The sequence below is a fragment of the Lonchura striata genome, chromosome 1, assembly GCF_046129695.1.
Source record: "Lonchura striata isolate bLonStr1 chromosome 1, bLonStr1.mat, whole genome shotgun sequence".
In the NCBI taxonomy this organism is placed as follows: Eukaryota; Metazoa; Chordata; class Aves; order Passeriformes; family Estrildidae; genus Lonchura; species Lonchura striata.
The window spans coordinates 37,969,265-37,985,830 of NC_134603.1; the positions used below are offsets into that span (position 1 = coordinate 37,969,265).

Genomic DNA, 16,566 nt, shown 5'->3' on the forward strand with positions numbered 1-16,566 from the left:
CTGTTATTTTTGTCTGAAGGAAAATTTAACTGCTTCAATAACAGTATCTGTGTTTGCAGGCCCTAGATCCTTTAGCCTCTTATAATATTTGTGCTCCTACTTATTGTCATCTTTAAACTGTGTTTCAATTTAAAGCCTCCACTGAAAACACATTTCCCAGCAAACTGCTACAGTATATGCATAAGATTAATGTAATTAATGAAAAGACTCTCAAGAGTGAAATCTTAAAAAGAGTCTGTTGTTTTACATAGTTCTGTACACTTTGAAAATTATGATTGTTTAAAATTAATAATATAATTGTCAGCACATTCTCTTTCTTGAAAACAGAATTCATCTGGTACAGGAAAATTAATGTTTTGCTTGGGGCTTTGGCCTTTAACTAATGCAAATTAGAGAAATTGATTAACACAATACAAAAAAGTTATACCTTCCCCTGTAATACATTTTTGATAGCTGTGGCTTGATAAATTAGTATATTGTGTGTTTTTAAATGAATATGATTTATTGCTGTTGTCTACCATATGAAGAAACACAGAAAAATTGTTTTCAGGATCATTGACTTGAACATATCAATGGCACTGTTGGACAATTCTTGCTGAGTGTTAAGATGATTTATGTAACAGACCGAAGGTTTCCACAGTAATGCATTATAGTCTCAAGCTATCAAGCCTTGTTCATGCAGAGACAAAAGCAGCTAAAAAACCTCTTGCTTCTGAAGCTCCTCCATTTAGAAATTAGAGATAAGGCTGATCCTATTAAAACTCCTGGAAATATCCACTGTCAAATATATTATCCTAACTTTCAAATTTGTATAAGGTACATGGCTCTGTTTCCCCTTCTAATGAGCTGATTGTTTTTATATTACTCTTGATTCATAAGTATTTCAGTTATGTAACAATGTGTTCAATAATAGAAGAGGAGACAGCCTGAAGCATCTATCTTTTAAAAACTGGCATCTTTCCACAGGTCAGACACAGAAGCCTTGGTGCAAATGAAAAATTAAGACACGCTCTACATAGTTGGCAGAACCATTCATATAATTTAAAGTAAATATATTTAAATTAAATAGGCAAATTCCCAATTTTTAAGGAACTGTTGCTAATACAAGATTCTGTTGAGTAAATGCATGATGACTGATGCAACCAGTGAGCACACAAATCAGACTTACTTAGTGAATGTGTCTTCTGTGCTGTCATATATGAACAATTCTGCTCTTTCCAGAGGGATTTACACTGAATGTTTGAAAGCTTGCTGCCTCCTGTGGGCAGTCTGTTTAAGCCTCCTCCTTTGATTTGACTTCTCCAATCAGTTTTTAAAGTTCTATTAAAATGATTTTGAAACATAAGTAAATTTTGCTGGCCAATGTGCAGTTATCACTGTAGAGTACTTAAGGAAAGGGGCTGCATTTGTATTTCCTGCCAGCATTTCCCTTAATTTTCTGATGAATAATCTCAAAAATAAATACTAGATTTCTTTTTGTGTGTTTGTGTTATCAGCACAGCTGGATGCATAGCTATAATTCAAGTTATTTGTTGCCAAAGAGCTGACTCCTGACATACACTTCCTCTCAGTGCCCCAGTTTTGCCCCTCCTTCCATAGCTTGTTGCTGGGTTTGAACAGCCTAAATGGCTTAAATGGTAAATTGAAGAGGACCAATGGGATCTTGTTCAGAAACAAAAGTTTGGGTTTGGGTTGGACAGTGAGTTAGGTAATGTTCATATCATTTTATTCTGGCAAGATTTTCTCATATAATGATATGCCAAGGTAGCATATAGAAAATGAAGCCTCTTGATCTGAGTGGGCATCTCAATCATCTGTTTTATGAAATTTACATAATTTCAACCAGAAGTGTCACTAATATTTAGCCAGAAACATAAAATATAGTCCTCTAAATTTGGGAAGACATTCTTAATTCAAAAATCTTCCATAACATTGTGTCTATAGATAGCTCAAATTTAAGGATAATCAGTTCTGAGGTTCCCACTGTGTAGACTCCATTTGAACTAGATTGAAATATGTTTATATAAACACAGGTGTAATGAAAATGCTCTTTAAAACAAAGAAAAATTTAAGCCTGTGTCGGTTCAGTGCTGTGCAGTTGGTTTAATGGTATTAATTTGCAGAGGGCTTTATCTCTGGAATGTAATAAAGGCCTAGGAAACTCCCCTAAACTGGAGAGCTGATTAACATCTCTTTCACTCCTATAGTCATGAGTTGAAAGTGATACCACTGGCAAAGTTCCTAGTATCACTGTGGTAAAGAAAATAAAGTATTTCTGCTAATTTTGTTTGTTTGCTTGTTTTGGGGTTGTTTTTTTCATGTTAATCAAAAGTGAAAAGGTGAGCTTGCTGAGGTTTCTGTGACCAGTAGGAAAAAAAAGGAGCTATTCCATGTCTTTCTGAATAGATCAAGTCCTGCTGATAGGAAAATCAGCTATGAAGAAAAAAACTTTAGCGTGGAGAGGAAAGACCCTAACCTTCCCCATCCCCAAAAAAAACCTAACAGATCTGAAAATATGGGCCACCATTTATTATGAATACATATGAGCTATACTTATGACTTGTAGTTGGATACAGGGAGTACAGCCTACCCTGATGCTCTGGATGCTAGATAATTGCTTTAATTAGAAATTCCAGATAATTGCTTGTATTGGAAGAAATGGTGCTCTGAGCAGAGCTCTAACCCAGAAGTTGGGACAGGATGATGACTGGACTGGAGTGGAAGTTTTTGCTGCAGGGTTAAACTCAAGACTGCCTATTTCCCTTAAATTTTTCTTTACAGAAGAAGGTGACAAAACAACATTCCAGGAGAGCCCATTGCCAGCAGTGGACCACTTGCATCAAGGGGACCCCAGATGGTTGCTAAAATAGGCTTTCCAATGGCATGGAGAGAGGTGGCAGGAAAGTAGGAGTGGGTGTTTGAAGCTTGTAGCTGCTATTCACAGGACAAGCACATGTCCCATTCCTCGTGCCTTTCCTCCAGGCACAGTTGCAACAGCCTTGTTCCTGTGATATGCTGGGTTTGCTGCAGATGTATCTAGGAATTTTGGGTTTGATATGCCAGTGTGCTAAGTCATTACAAGCATCTGAACCAAGCTCCTGGACGAGTCAAATGAGTACCAGCAAATCACTGTTGAAGTAACTTCTCTCAGGAAGTTATGTCTCTTTGCCTTACATGCACACAATACTGAGCATGGAAATATCACATTGGCTGAAAATGTAGGGTGAATAGGGTGCTCTGCAGATGCTTTTGAATATCTATTAGCATACAACTTGGATTCTGCCTAGCTGTACTGAAATAGTACAATAGTTTATGTCTTCAGAAAAAAAATAGAGAAACATAGGAGATACTATAATTTGAATTATGTTATTTGGTGTGTCATTACAGCTTTTGCTATTCTAATCATACGTTTAAGTGTAGTGAACAATGATTTATAGGTGATGTGGCATCAAATACACTCTTAAATGGTTCACAAGCAACAACCATTTTGTGATTATTTAGTATTTAATCAGACAACAACCATTTATTTAAAATTCTTAACCCATAAAACATATATTACATTATTATATACCTACACATGACACACCTTGGATTGTGGAGCCTGCTAGTGCTTTGTACTTCTTTCTTAATAAGTGAAGAAAATGTCCTACTGGCAGTTAAATGATTCCACCATTTTTGAAGTATTACTAGTTAATTACACATTTGAAACACAAAGTATCAGAAATAAAGCCTGGTCCATCCATATGGGACATGCTAAAAGAGGTGTACAAATAAGCAAATATGCTAAGTGCCTCCCATATCTGTCAATATTTGATTTAGGAATACTTGCTTTTAAAAGCAAACTCTCTTAAACTCTCACAGGACAGTATGAGAAAGAGAAAATAGATGTTAATACTTTCTACTTGCAAAATCTGGGGAGAGAAAACTCTTTTGAGGCCATAAGCCTTTCGGGACATTAGAAAAGACACTGTTGAACATAAATGTCATCTTTTCACAGCTAATGAATCCCTCCTGGAAGCTGTAGGCTATATGGATCCAAGTTCACCAGGATTACTGTTACCAAATCTAAGTGTACCAGCAGGGATAGTGCTGGTCCAGGAGAGCATTGTGGATGTTATCCCTTCCTTAATTTATCTTCTTTGCTGTTTAGTTATTGTGGTATTAGATCTTAAACTCGCTTTAGACAGATTTTTTTTCATCATGGATTTTATATAATAGTATTAGCAACTAGCTAGTGTATGCATTGTCCCTAATACTTTTAATTGGCTTTGCAAAATTTATACATTGTTGTTGAATAAATGTGATGTTCTCTTTGCCATGTTTAAGACTTCTCTCCAGTTAGTGAGGGTCTATTTTACTGTATTTCCCCTTGGAGAAATGACTGCACCATGGCTTGTAAAAGTGCAGGCAAATGCAACTTACAGAGGTCAGTAGACTTGCACCAGCTTGCCATTAAGAAGAAAGCAGGGGCAAATGGAGAGCAAACTCCTGTGCTGGAGGTGAGAAACACAGCTGGAATGCATGGGTAGAATCAAAGTCCTCACACCTAACAGTAATGATATCACTGTCAAACCCTGTTCTGTTTTCATTTTTGGGGATTTTACTTTGGCCTTTCCAGTCTAGACTTACTGTTCTATTTTATACTAAGATATTTGGTAAAGAGATTTAAAACTTTTCAGGAAAAAACAAAGCAGCCGAAACCATGGCAATATGCATTAGAGGAGGTTTTTCTGTGTTCACCAGCTCACTGAAAACATTTAATACTGTTTGTTTTTTACTGATTTTAGTTTATATATACATGCTCGTACAGAGAGTAACCTCAGGCATCAGGAGGACATTATTACTATGATGACTAATGAAAAATCGCTTTGTTTATAATTGGCCATTGATTCTCCCCTTGTCCTTCTGCATGAATTCATACACCATATTTGTTATAGGAAGAGAGAAATGTCCCTGTAACACATATTAGCCTCCATTTGGAAACACATATTAGGGAAAACCTTTTTTTCCAATAGCTGCTCTTTGAAATTGTGCCCTCATACTCATCCTTTCTGGTGATACTTTTCAGGAGCAGAATGTATTTAAATCCTTGCATTTCCAGAATTAACAAAAGCGGCACTCAGAGCAGGACTGCTGTGCTGAAGAGGGGCAGGAAGGGTGGGAGTATTCTCTGTGCTATAAATCTCCTAACAGTGGGCATGGGATGTGCAAAGACTGATCACTTTGCAAAGGAGTTGGCTGTTCTCAGAAAAGCAGAGCAAGCTTTCAGGCTGAACCATTGCAACTGATCTCTTTAACCCTTTATTATACTCACCATTTCCTTTTTAGAAATACGCACATACCAACCCTATCCCACAAATGAGCCTACCTGCTGTACAAAAACTGTAGATAAATAATAGCAATTATCCACCTTGGTGCATTATTCTGACTTTGCCTGTGGCTTTTCCTTGGATAGGATTGAGGTGGGTGACTTAATGGCAGCAGACAACAAAAGACTAACAGTTGTTTGGTGGAGTTACTAATTCAGATAACTGACAAAATATATGTAGAATTCAGTTTATAAATTAAGAAAAAAATAGAGTTTTTAAAAAATTTCAAATGCACTTTTATAAACACAAAGTATACTCATGCTGAGTATGTACTGTTTCTTTTTCTTTCTAGCCGAGTAAATGTATGGCACTCCCCTAAGCATAAAAGTGGTATCTTTCTTCACTGTGTAATTCTTGGTCTGAGTAGCAGGGAGTAAAATGAACCATTTTGTGCCAATATTAATTTTATAAATTACATTCCTTTTCCACAATTCCCATGGAAAAGGTATTCAGCTAGATGAACACTCTTGGAAAATTTTAATAGGACCCTTGAAATCTGCTTGAGTTCAATTTCTCTTAAAAAATATTTCTAAGGGAAAAGTATCATAGATTCTTATGCCTTAGAGGCATTTTTTCCTCCATACATAATGGTGAGACTTCCCTTGTATAATATATGGGTCTTGAAAATACTCTCTATTATATTGTAGGTTGTGCTCAGAAGTATGTGGGTTTGGCTCTTTTTGTTTGTTTTATATGACTTTTATTGTTATTACTGACCAGTGCTCATCTGATTTTCATAGCCCTTTATGTTTGCTCTTTTTTTTTTTTTTACAGTCTTTTCCTGGCCCAAGTCTTGAAAGTGAAGATTTTAACATACCTCCTATAACTCCTCCATCATTGCCTGACCACTCCCTGGTGCACTTGAATGAGATAGAGTCTGGGTACCACTCTCTGTGTCATCCCATGAACCACAATGGCCTCCTTCCATTCCACACTCAAAACATGGATCTACCTGAAATTACAGTTTCCAACATGCTTGGCCAAGACGGGACACTGCTTTCCAATTCCCTCTCTGTGGTAAGCACTTTTAGTCTTTCCCTTCTGTTCTGTTTTAAGTGCAAAATCATGGAAATACAGACACGTTTGAAATCCTTCAAGGGGGCCAACACTTGCCCCACTCAAATTTTGGAGGGCCCTGGCGTGACTTTGGGTGTTACATTGCATTCCCTGTGTCAAATCCTCCCCCCAGCAGAGGTGAGGGCAGATTTTCAGCTGAGTTCCTCAAAGCCAGAGTGTTACCTTCCACCAGCTTGGGTAGAAGGTTATCCTTTACAGGATGTAAATAATGACAGAAAGAGGCTCAAGGCTCTGACTTCTGCTGGAGCAGGGTTGGGATCCAGATGGTTGTTGTTCTGTATTTGTCTGATGAGGCTCTTTCCATTCTCATTTGCATGTGCTGAGAGATGTACAAAAATTTAATATCTCCTTTCTTGTTTACCGCACGTTTGGAAAACAGCAAATGTTATTTCTGATTCTAGGCCAAATCTTACAGCCTTTTTACAGTTCCCAGTCCTTAGCCAGCCAGAATCAAATTGAAATGACTGGACAACTTGCTTATAAAGTCTGTCAGATAGTCATTATGGTCATAATCTTGTGAAACCTGATATTATAAATCACTTATTTGAATGTTAAATTGCTTGCAACAACTGCAGAGATACTTTACACATTACATTTTCAAGTGGGCTCTACAATTAATTAGTATACTTCATGCATAGTAACTCCAGACAGGATTATTTCATATTGATGTACAATTCTAGCCCAAAGAGTTAAAAATCTCATGAAAGAAGATGGAGCCTGACATTGCATCCCACAGCATTTAAAGCACTAGGTGGGCTAAATGGGCTGCCCAGGACCCAGGAGCTGCAGATCCCAACAGTCAAAGATAAGAATCTATTGTTCCTAGAGATAAAGGGTCTTTTCTCAACAAAAGTTCTGCACTTAGGGACTGAGGCTATTTAAGCTTCCTAGCTTGCTAGCTCCCCACGACATTATCTAAAAAACATAAATCAGTCCTGGGAACCTGAGAGCTGACACAACACATGGAGATTTGGGTAGTGAAGGATTTAGGTTCAGCTTTCGTCAGCCCCTCAGACTAACAGTCCCAGAGCCAGGGGCCATGGTGACTGGAAAAGACTTAGATTACAACAGAAATCTGCTTTGTCACATAGCTTCATGCAACTTAATTGAAATAAAGCTACCTTGATGAGCTGTGCAATCCCTCCGAGGATGTCCAAAAACAGAAGGCACAAGTATTGGCATCTTATATGTTGCACAGTTGTTATTATTGATTTACTAGGATGTTGCACACTTTGTGTTTGAGGTCAGAATCTGACCCCAGGGTTATGCTCAATAATGGGAGGAGTGCAGGAGAGGCAGATTTATATAGAAAAATAGAAATATGCTCTATGGAAAGAGCCTGTATCTTCCATGCTTGTCTACAAAGATGATGGCATGCATTAAAGAGCTTGAGTGAAATCTTGTGTGGGGTTCTGAGAATCAGAGCTATGAGAGGACTTGAAAATGTAGGAGAAATGCTTAACACTCTAGTCAAGACAGGCAGTATTTCATTATATTTACCTCTTTTGAGCCATGGTTATGGCTCAGAACTATGCATTCTTTTAAGCTGTGATGTTTCATATTAACCTTTTGCAACAAGCTCTGAACAAAGGGCCTTGAGAGTGTGTAGATCATTGCAGTGAATAATTGCATTGAGGGAAAATACAAAAAAAGTTGAATAATATACTAGGTAATTTTGCTATTAGTGAAGATCAGAAGAGATGAAAATCAGATGTTAAGAAAATATATGCTGAGTTTTGACAATAATTTCTGAGAATTTGTTCAATAAATAAAGCATGATCCTTCAAGTGTCATGTGCTAAGTCAACTGTTATCCCTAACTTGCATGTCCCTTTTGCACAAGAGCACCTCTTGCCTAGCAATAGTTTGAATTCAAGCTGGCTTGTCTGTGCAGGGGATGAAGCTACAGCTCATGATAGTATGACTGGTACAATGCTAAAACCTCAATTTCATACAGTTCAAACACTGTTTGGCAGTATAGCTCCTCTGATTTGAATTTGATAACTTGAGAGAAATTAACCTGAGGAAAATAATTTAACTCTTCAGTGAATTCAGGGGCTTCTTTAGTTAATAGAATGACCCCGTTGTTCTTTTGGCTTTGCACTAATGAAGAAAAACAGGGGATTTTGTAGAGTTAACATTCTTTACTTAGTTTTGAATCTTTATAATCCAGAACATTTAACTTTTTTTTTTCAATATGACTCTTTTCTTATGGTATTACTCATCTCCAAGTTTCCTTTTTACTATCTCATCAAACTCTGATCCATTTAACATGTTCTTGTCTAAATCACTATTGCCTCATATAGAACATAATTTATAAGTTTCTCCAATCTATCAACCCTTGGTTCCATAAAATTTCTAGTATCTCAAGTACTGTTTAGTGTACTTGGAAAACATATGTCTCACTTCATTTTTCAGGGCACTAATGGATATTTTTAGAAAAAATATTCTTAGAAACAAATCTGTTGGCTGTTCTTTATCCCTAATTAATTTCATATCTTCAGCAATTTTTACTTAGATTGGGACAAATTCAGCTGCATTGCAATGTGCCTCTAATAGAATTTGTTAATTTTTTTCTTTACTTTAAACATCCCTCTTTTTAGCTAGTTTTTAACCCAAGTTGGTATTTTAGCAATAATACCTTCTATTTTATCTGTGTTAGAACTAGTGAGTGTTTTCCAGTTTATTTTTATAGACAGAACATTACTTAATGCTAGCCAAATGTGAGAAAGGAATATCAGTGAGCTCAGAAACAGTTGGAAAATTGTTCATACACTAAGTATAGTGGTTTTCTTCCATCTCAACTACCAGGTGTTTTCAGATGAGGATTTCTGTGATTTTGGACAGATTGAAAATTGAGGATGTACCCTTCCTAAAACCCCATCAGAAGTCTCTGTTTCATACTGTGCGGTACTCCCTCCAACCTGCAGATAAAATCCCTTTCAGTAAGGATGGCAGGATTTACCCCAATCTCTCTAAGAATTCTCCTCTGCAGAAGTGCTTAAATACACACAATAAGAGCCCACTACCAGCTCAGTGAATTTGTACTAGGGATTGGCTTCTTACAGATTCTTATACTGTGGGAATTCTTTCTAAAAAAAATTTGCAGTGCTGGGAGATGAAAATTTCTCATTGCCATTGACAGTGTCTTAAATTTGGAATTAACCTTCTTTGAAGTTTTTTTGATTGATTGGACTTTCATACTGCATGCTGAATATTTTAAAAAAAAAGAAATCAAACAACCAAACCACTAAAATTTTTCCTTCTCATTATTCTGCTGTCAGTTCACATATTTACTTCTATGTTTGTAAATTTCTGTATTCTTAGTTGACATACAGAGTATACACATGCACATTAATTTCTATCATGCTGTCACATACAGATTTCTTTAGGCGCTCATTATATCTGGATATCAGGGCTTCAGAAATCTACAAAACTTGTGCAGAATGTGAGTCACGGTGGTATTAACCCACAGTCCAACCCCCCATGGGAGCCCTCTAAAATCCTCCTTCAAAATGCATATTACTTCTATCCTGCTTCTTAATTGGATGCAATTTAATATAGATAGAAGTGTTTGTTTAGTGAAAATGTACTTATGGTCCTGTGAATATGTTTGCTTCTATGTAATGGAATAGGGATCCCTTTCTGGTTTCCTGCCAGTTGAAAACTCTGTGGCTTTGGTTAGATTCCAGCTGGGGCTTGACCTGCCAGCTTTTTTCTGTTGGTGTGAGTTTTTCTGAAATATCCCAAAGGATATTTTCAAGGACCTCAAGAGTTACCCTTCTAACATTTGCAAAAAATGCATGTTGTATAAGAATGTGTATTTATCCATAAAAATACTTTTGGATGTGCTCTATAAAATTATTTTTTCTGTGTATCAGTAGACATTCTAGCTTCTTTAGTGTATCCTGTAGATAGCTGTTTTTTCTGCAAGAAAACAGGGTTAAAAAATCACAGTGCTGTTTTTACATAGTTGGAAAAAAAACCCAACCTATTTTTGGAATGCTTTCATTTGTAATCTTGTGCTGATCATTTTGAAAATGTGGCTCATGATGGTATACCATAGAACATTTACAAGAAAGAAATAAAAGATTTGAATTTCTTGAAATGCTTCAAATTTCTGGGTTTTAAGTTTAAAGTGGAAAAGATGTTAAAGACAATAAAATCAGGGGTTTGATTTTCCAAATGCTCTACTTGTGCTGCAACAAAAGCCAGCATAATGTATATAACTTAGGTTTATTGTCATTTTTAGTATACAGTCAAGGCACACTTTGAATTCAAAGGCTACTGTACAACTGTTTTGACAACCACCACATCAGTAGGTAATGTGCAGGACATATGAAACTGAAGCAAAAATGTTTCTTTAGGTCTATAGGGAGTGCAGTACATCAAGGAATTCAGATATATTAGAACAGCATGAATTTCTAATATGTTGCTCTTATGGAAAAAACCACTGGCATATTGAATAATGCTGCTTTCAAAGCAGAGCAGAAAATGTGATTACAGACAATTTCAATGCTGTTTTTAAAATAAATATTTTTGAAATCTTGAGGTGTTTTATTTCATGTAATGCATAAAATATATAACAGTGTGCTAGAGCTAAAGATCTTCTAGGTCACGGAAGAGTAGATGATGTCAGCTATAATTATTCAAATGTGGAATAATAGAAGCATTAGTTTAAAATAAAATGCATGTCACAAAGGCCCATGTCCTTATATTAAAAAAAGCAATAAAAAGCTGACTTTTTTTTTGCACACTTAGACAGAAGAATAAAGGCAATGAATAATTTTTAACATTATGCCCCAATTCATCAAAGCCTGAACAATTACATTATACTTTTTCATGAATTATATTTTTAGATATGCAACCCGTGAGAGATTAATATCTTAAACAAAATGTGGCATTGTATAACAGGGAAGAAAGCAGACAGCTACTTTTTTTTTCTTGCCATTTTTAATCTCAGATAGAATGAAGTTAGTATTTCTTATTCACAGTACAGTTACTAATAAATACAGTAAAGAATACTGTTGTATCTGAGATGCATTTAAGAGATTTTGTTTTACTGGTTTCATCCATGTTATTTTAAATTCAGTACTCATTACTCATCTTGAGGCTGACCTGTACAGCTGATGCTTTTCTCTTGCACCTTTAAGTGTTAGTGGAAACTACTGAGTCAAATAGAAATTCATTATTTCTGATAAACAAGATAAATTACTTTCATAACAAAAAAAAAAAAAAAAAAAAAAAAAAAAAATTGTGTCTCCTAACCTAAGTGTTGAGATTTGAATCATGTTTGGATACTTTTTTCTAGCTTGTATTGCATGCCAGTGGTAGCAGATATGTTTTGTCTCTGGTGAATACTTCACATTTGTGCCTCATTACTAGTCTCTGGTCTTCAGTTTACATCAAAATTTACTGTTATGCTACACAAACCTGCTGCTACCCCAAATTTTATTGCAGTGAATTATTACCATCACAACCACCAAATCATAAAGCTAAGGTCATGGAACATCTTGTGTTAAAGTTGTTCGGTTTTTTCCTCTTATTAAGCAACTTTGTATTCTTCTTTTCCATTAAAAAACAAACAAACAAACAAAAAAAAAAAACCAACGACAAAAAAACACCACCATGTTTTCCAAGTAGATTTTTTTCCTTCACTGAAATAAACCTTGCATGGAAAATGGTTACAATAGGTAATGTATGTTTTGTCAAACTCCCTGACCAGATCATGTCCATCAGCATAACTGTACTGTCTCTACTAGAATTATGATTACTTATTCCATCAAGGGCTCTGAGACATAATTTTTATCTTTCTTTTCTCCTGATATCTGCTCCACACTTTTGTCATCAGAAAGACAACAGAAAAGATATGTAGAGGAGCTGATTAAGATGGTATTTGATCAACATTTCATAAATACCTGAATATTGCACATCTGCTACTAGAAGGCTTTTTACTGTGCTACAAAATCTTATGATGTCAGAAATTACAGCTGTATAAAATCAGAGTGGAAACAAAGTGTGCATTTTTAGCAGTGATAGAGATAAGCCATTCAGCTGTAGTGTACTGTGGAAGGTCGTTGTTTCTCTGTGCCTCAGGATTAAATTCAAATGGGAGATCTCTCAAAAAAGATGTGCTCTATCTGGGACTGGACTCAGAGACCCCACACTACAGTACAGCTTTTCTTTTCCCAGAGAACATCAGCAGAGTTTAGCACTCTGTGGATGCAGGCTACTGATAGACCCGACCTTCTTCAGGTCAACTAAAACAGGACTGTGAAAGTATTTGTTGAGCATTTTTTTCTGGTCCTTAAGTAGTATCTGGTAAAGTTATACTCTCAGTCTCTAAGTACTAAGAGCTTGCCTTAAAGATAGATCAAGTAAATATTTGCACATAGCTGTAGGAAAATATTTGTACATCAATGACCAGGAGTCTTTTTAGAATGATTCCAGGTCTCATTTTTAAAATTGAAAATGAAGTTGTTGATTTACTGTCAGTTGGGAAACACAGCATCCTGCTTATTTTAGTGTGGTTTTTGAGAATCCATGTGGCTCACATATTTCACAAACTCAGTCAGAAAACAACTTCAGTATAGTTAAAGAAGAAATGACAAAGTGGCATATATCTTAGTTTTGAAAATAGCCTTCTATAGAAAATACTTTGGTGACCTTTTTCAGAGTGGTTACCCATTGTTTGATCAGAATTGATTTGCTACATATAAGAAGTAAGAAAAATAAATAAGTTTAGTTGTATTAGTTTTTTTCTTGGACTTTAACCAGATAGACACAGGCGAAGACAAGATGAATGTGGTGCCGAGAGAAAGACTTCAGTTGTGGGTGGTAGATTATACAACACCTCACATGTGAAGTACTCACAGGAGTGATTAATGCATAAGCAGCATCATAGCTGCAAGTGTCAAACAAAACAGATAATAGAGTATGCAAATAGAGGAAACATAACTCTCAGAAAATGTCAGAAATTCAGGGGCTTCAGCAGCAGAGATTGTTGACTTTAATCTGCTGCTTTTAACATTGCATGTAGTTGTCGAGAACAGCATGATAATGAAATGTTTCTGAAGACTCACACTTTGGCAAAAAAAAATCTTAGTGATCTTAAGTCCTGTATATGGAATAGAAGTGAAATGTCTTTCTCAAACCTGTGAACATACTTGTATGAAGACAAAAAGGAAGGAGAAGCCCACAGTGCAGATGAAAGGGAGGGCTTTGTGCATCAGGTGGAGTAGCCTCTATTTCTACCTGTTTCATCATTTAAATGCATGAATTTGTATTCTTTGAAACGCAAAAGCAGCTGAGAAGATTGCACATCCCTCATGAATTTGAACTGCATTCACCATCTCATCCCATGTTGTTCAGTACTAGAAAGGTGTGTGGACAAAAGCAGTTCCACTACAGAATGTTCTGTCTTAGCTCTAGGTGCCACGTGCATGCTGGAAATTCAGCTGTCACCTGCTAGAGTGTGAATTCCCCTTAAATCTTGCATATGTAGAGTCATAGATGTTTAGCAAAATTTTTTCTTCATTTTCAGGGAAAAAGCACATTTGTGGCTTTTGAAGGAAGTTGAAGGAATTTAAATGGTCCAATTAATAATCATGGGGGCGGGGGTGGTTTATCTGCTTTAGTGGTTTTTACAGAGTTTTAAGTATCATTGTTTGAGTTTACCAGTGATCTTTTACATGAGGAATGGAAGAAAAATATTTTGCTTGTTTGTGTTTTGAGATTTGAAGAAATAATCAGAAGTAAAAAAATAACTCATTTGTTATTTTTATCCCTTTTGCTTTCACAAGGCAATTAAGAAACGCTAAAAGTGTAAGAATGTCTACTCTTCCCTAGTCCTTTTAACATAAAGATTCATTTTAGATTGATGCTTGCCCCTCTGTTCCCCCTTCCACCTCCTCTTCATTTGTTCAAAGCCTGTTCTAGCTAAATGCCATGTTGGGATTGCCTGTGGGCAGTGTGTAAAATCTTTAACCTCCACTGCTCCTGTGATGCTGTACTTCAGCTACATGCATGTGACCCAGGATCTCTGTAGCCTCACTCACACACCTTTGAACTGCACTTTTGGCACATTGTACATGCTGTTGCCTCTATATCTGTACACTAAAGATAAGAAAATTAATTTCCTTAATTCATTTGCTGTGCATATCATGTATAGATGCAGTCAGAAAAAAGGACTTAAGGTATAGAGTGGCAGCAAGAAGCATTATGGAGTGAGGAACACCTCTAAGGCATGTTTGTCCATATCTTTCCACTACAAAATCCCCTCAATGGATGCTTTTCATCTAAAGTGAACAAAAGAATTTCACTTTATCTTACATATTATCGGGATGTATCCAAAATTCCTCTTTCAACCAATATGCAAGGACATAAAAGACTCAAAGGAGATGTTATAGGTGGTGATGGGCATTCTGTGTGCCTGCCCTGACCCAGAGCTGAAGTGAACTGCAGTGCTTAGAGTACATACACACATATACATGGATGAACATATATACATATATATGAACATTTATATGCCTGTGTATGTATCTATAAGTATGTACCACACTGTTAATCACTGAAGCCCTCTGCTGGAGTTTAACAGACAGGATGCAGCATCTGCAACGTCCCCCTTCTCCCCAGATTGGGATCCACGTTGTTGCTAAATAGAGACTGAAACTAAATCCAAATTATTCAAGTAAATGCCACGGATTTAATTAATGTATTGCACAAGGCTGCATTATGCAATATTTTTTACCAAATCCCTGAGTTATACATGAGTCTACAGTGTCTGACAGTAGCTTTGATAATGGGTACTTTTGCTAATTGAGTTAATGAAGGAAGTAGCCTAGTTGCTAAAGTGAAACATGGGATACCTAATAGATAAGATGAAACAGCTTCATTTCACATCTTCAAATTCTGCTTCCTGACAGTAACAATATTGGGGTATAGGTACTTTCACTTCATCCTTACAAAAATCATGTAAACTGAAAAACCTTTAAAAGTAGATATTACAGTCCCTTAGCCAAAAAAGGCCTGCTCATGAAGTATTTACAGGATCAGGCCCTTGAAGAGAATGCAATTCTTTTTTATTTGGAGATGTGACTTCCTTCTAATACATTTTAAGATTACCTTCATTCACACATAAAGAACTTCAGAGATTAACTCAGTTACTAAGCTTTAGTTTCCAAGACATGCCTTAATACTCAAGTGTGGGATCTCTGCTTAATGAATTTTATGACACTCCCCTTTCTTATGTAGTAGCATAAAAACTGTTTAGTGCAATAGGCTTAGTCCTTATCTGGTTATTAAGTGCAGCTTAAGTTACCTGACAGAAAGTACATAGTGTAAAATAACCACTGGCAAAACTTTTCAAAGTTATTTTTTGTACACAAAATAACTGACAGCATTTGAAAAATAATGCCATTGGCACTCTGTTCTTCTGAAGCACCTTTTTTGTGCATTGAAGTGATCTGCAGTACTAATTAGCTGAGAAGGTAGTTTACTCGTAACAGTGCAAGTAGATGTCCGCAATATCAGTCCCTCCTATCTGTTGAGTACTGTACTTGGAGAAAAACATTTACTTTAGGAGAGAAGGTGAGAAAAACATTTGATTTATTAAAAAGCTAGAAAAATTTAATTCAGCATATACAAAGACAAATGAATCCCAAGCTGAAAAAGAAATATCTTAAAGGAGGAGGATGAAAATGACTGTGTAGGGGGACCCGTAATAATGAAAGTGTTACCAGGAGCTAATTTCATGTTTGATGCTCAGTAATACAAAGCTGGTTAGCAGTGTGGTGAGAGTCAGCTCTCAGAACTAGCAGATGTCCTCACATGTAGTAAAAGCAGGACTTAACCGCCATGTGCTACACATCTAATATAAAGTTTTTACAGTGACTGTATATTATGGTAGCTGAGACTTTTAAGCTCTCAAGCAACCTGGAAGTGATACAGCAACCTTATTTAAGAGACATGAAAAAGATGCAGGCGTTGCTTTGCTTGTCCTTGAAATGCTGTCAGCTCTAGGGAGAAGTGAAGTATCTGTTTAACCACAGAGTGTGATGATCCACTGCCCCAGATTTCCAGTCCAAGCCCTTACAGGCCTGTTCCATAGCACACGTGTTTCT

The 16,566-nt window shown here is 36.3% G+C and overlaps 1 protein-coding gene across 4 annotated transcripts in view; it reads left to right on the forward strand.

Moving 5' to 3' along the window:
* TOX (thymocyte selection associated high mobility group box) overlaps positions 1-16,566 on the forward strand; it is a 217,976-nt gene that overhangs the window by 124,284 nt on the left and 77,126 nt on the right. For all 4 annotated transcript variants that reach the window (XM_021555662.2, XM_077783505.1, XM_077783500.1 and 1 more), the window contains exon 3: positions 6,144-6,386. In XM_021555662.2, coding sequence (XP_021411337.1) covers positions 6,144-6,386 — 243 coding nt within the window. The remainder of the gene's footprint in view (positions 1-6,143; positions 6,387-16,566) is intronic.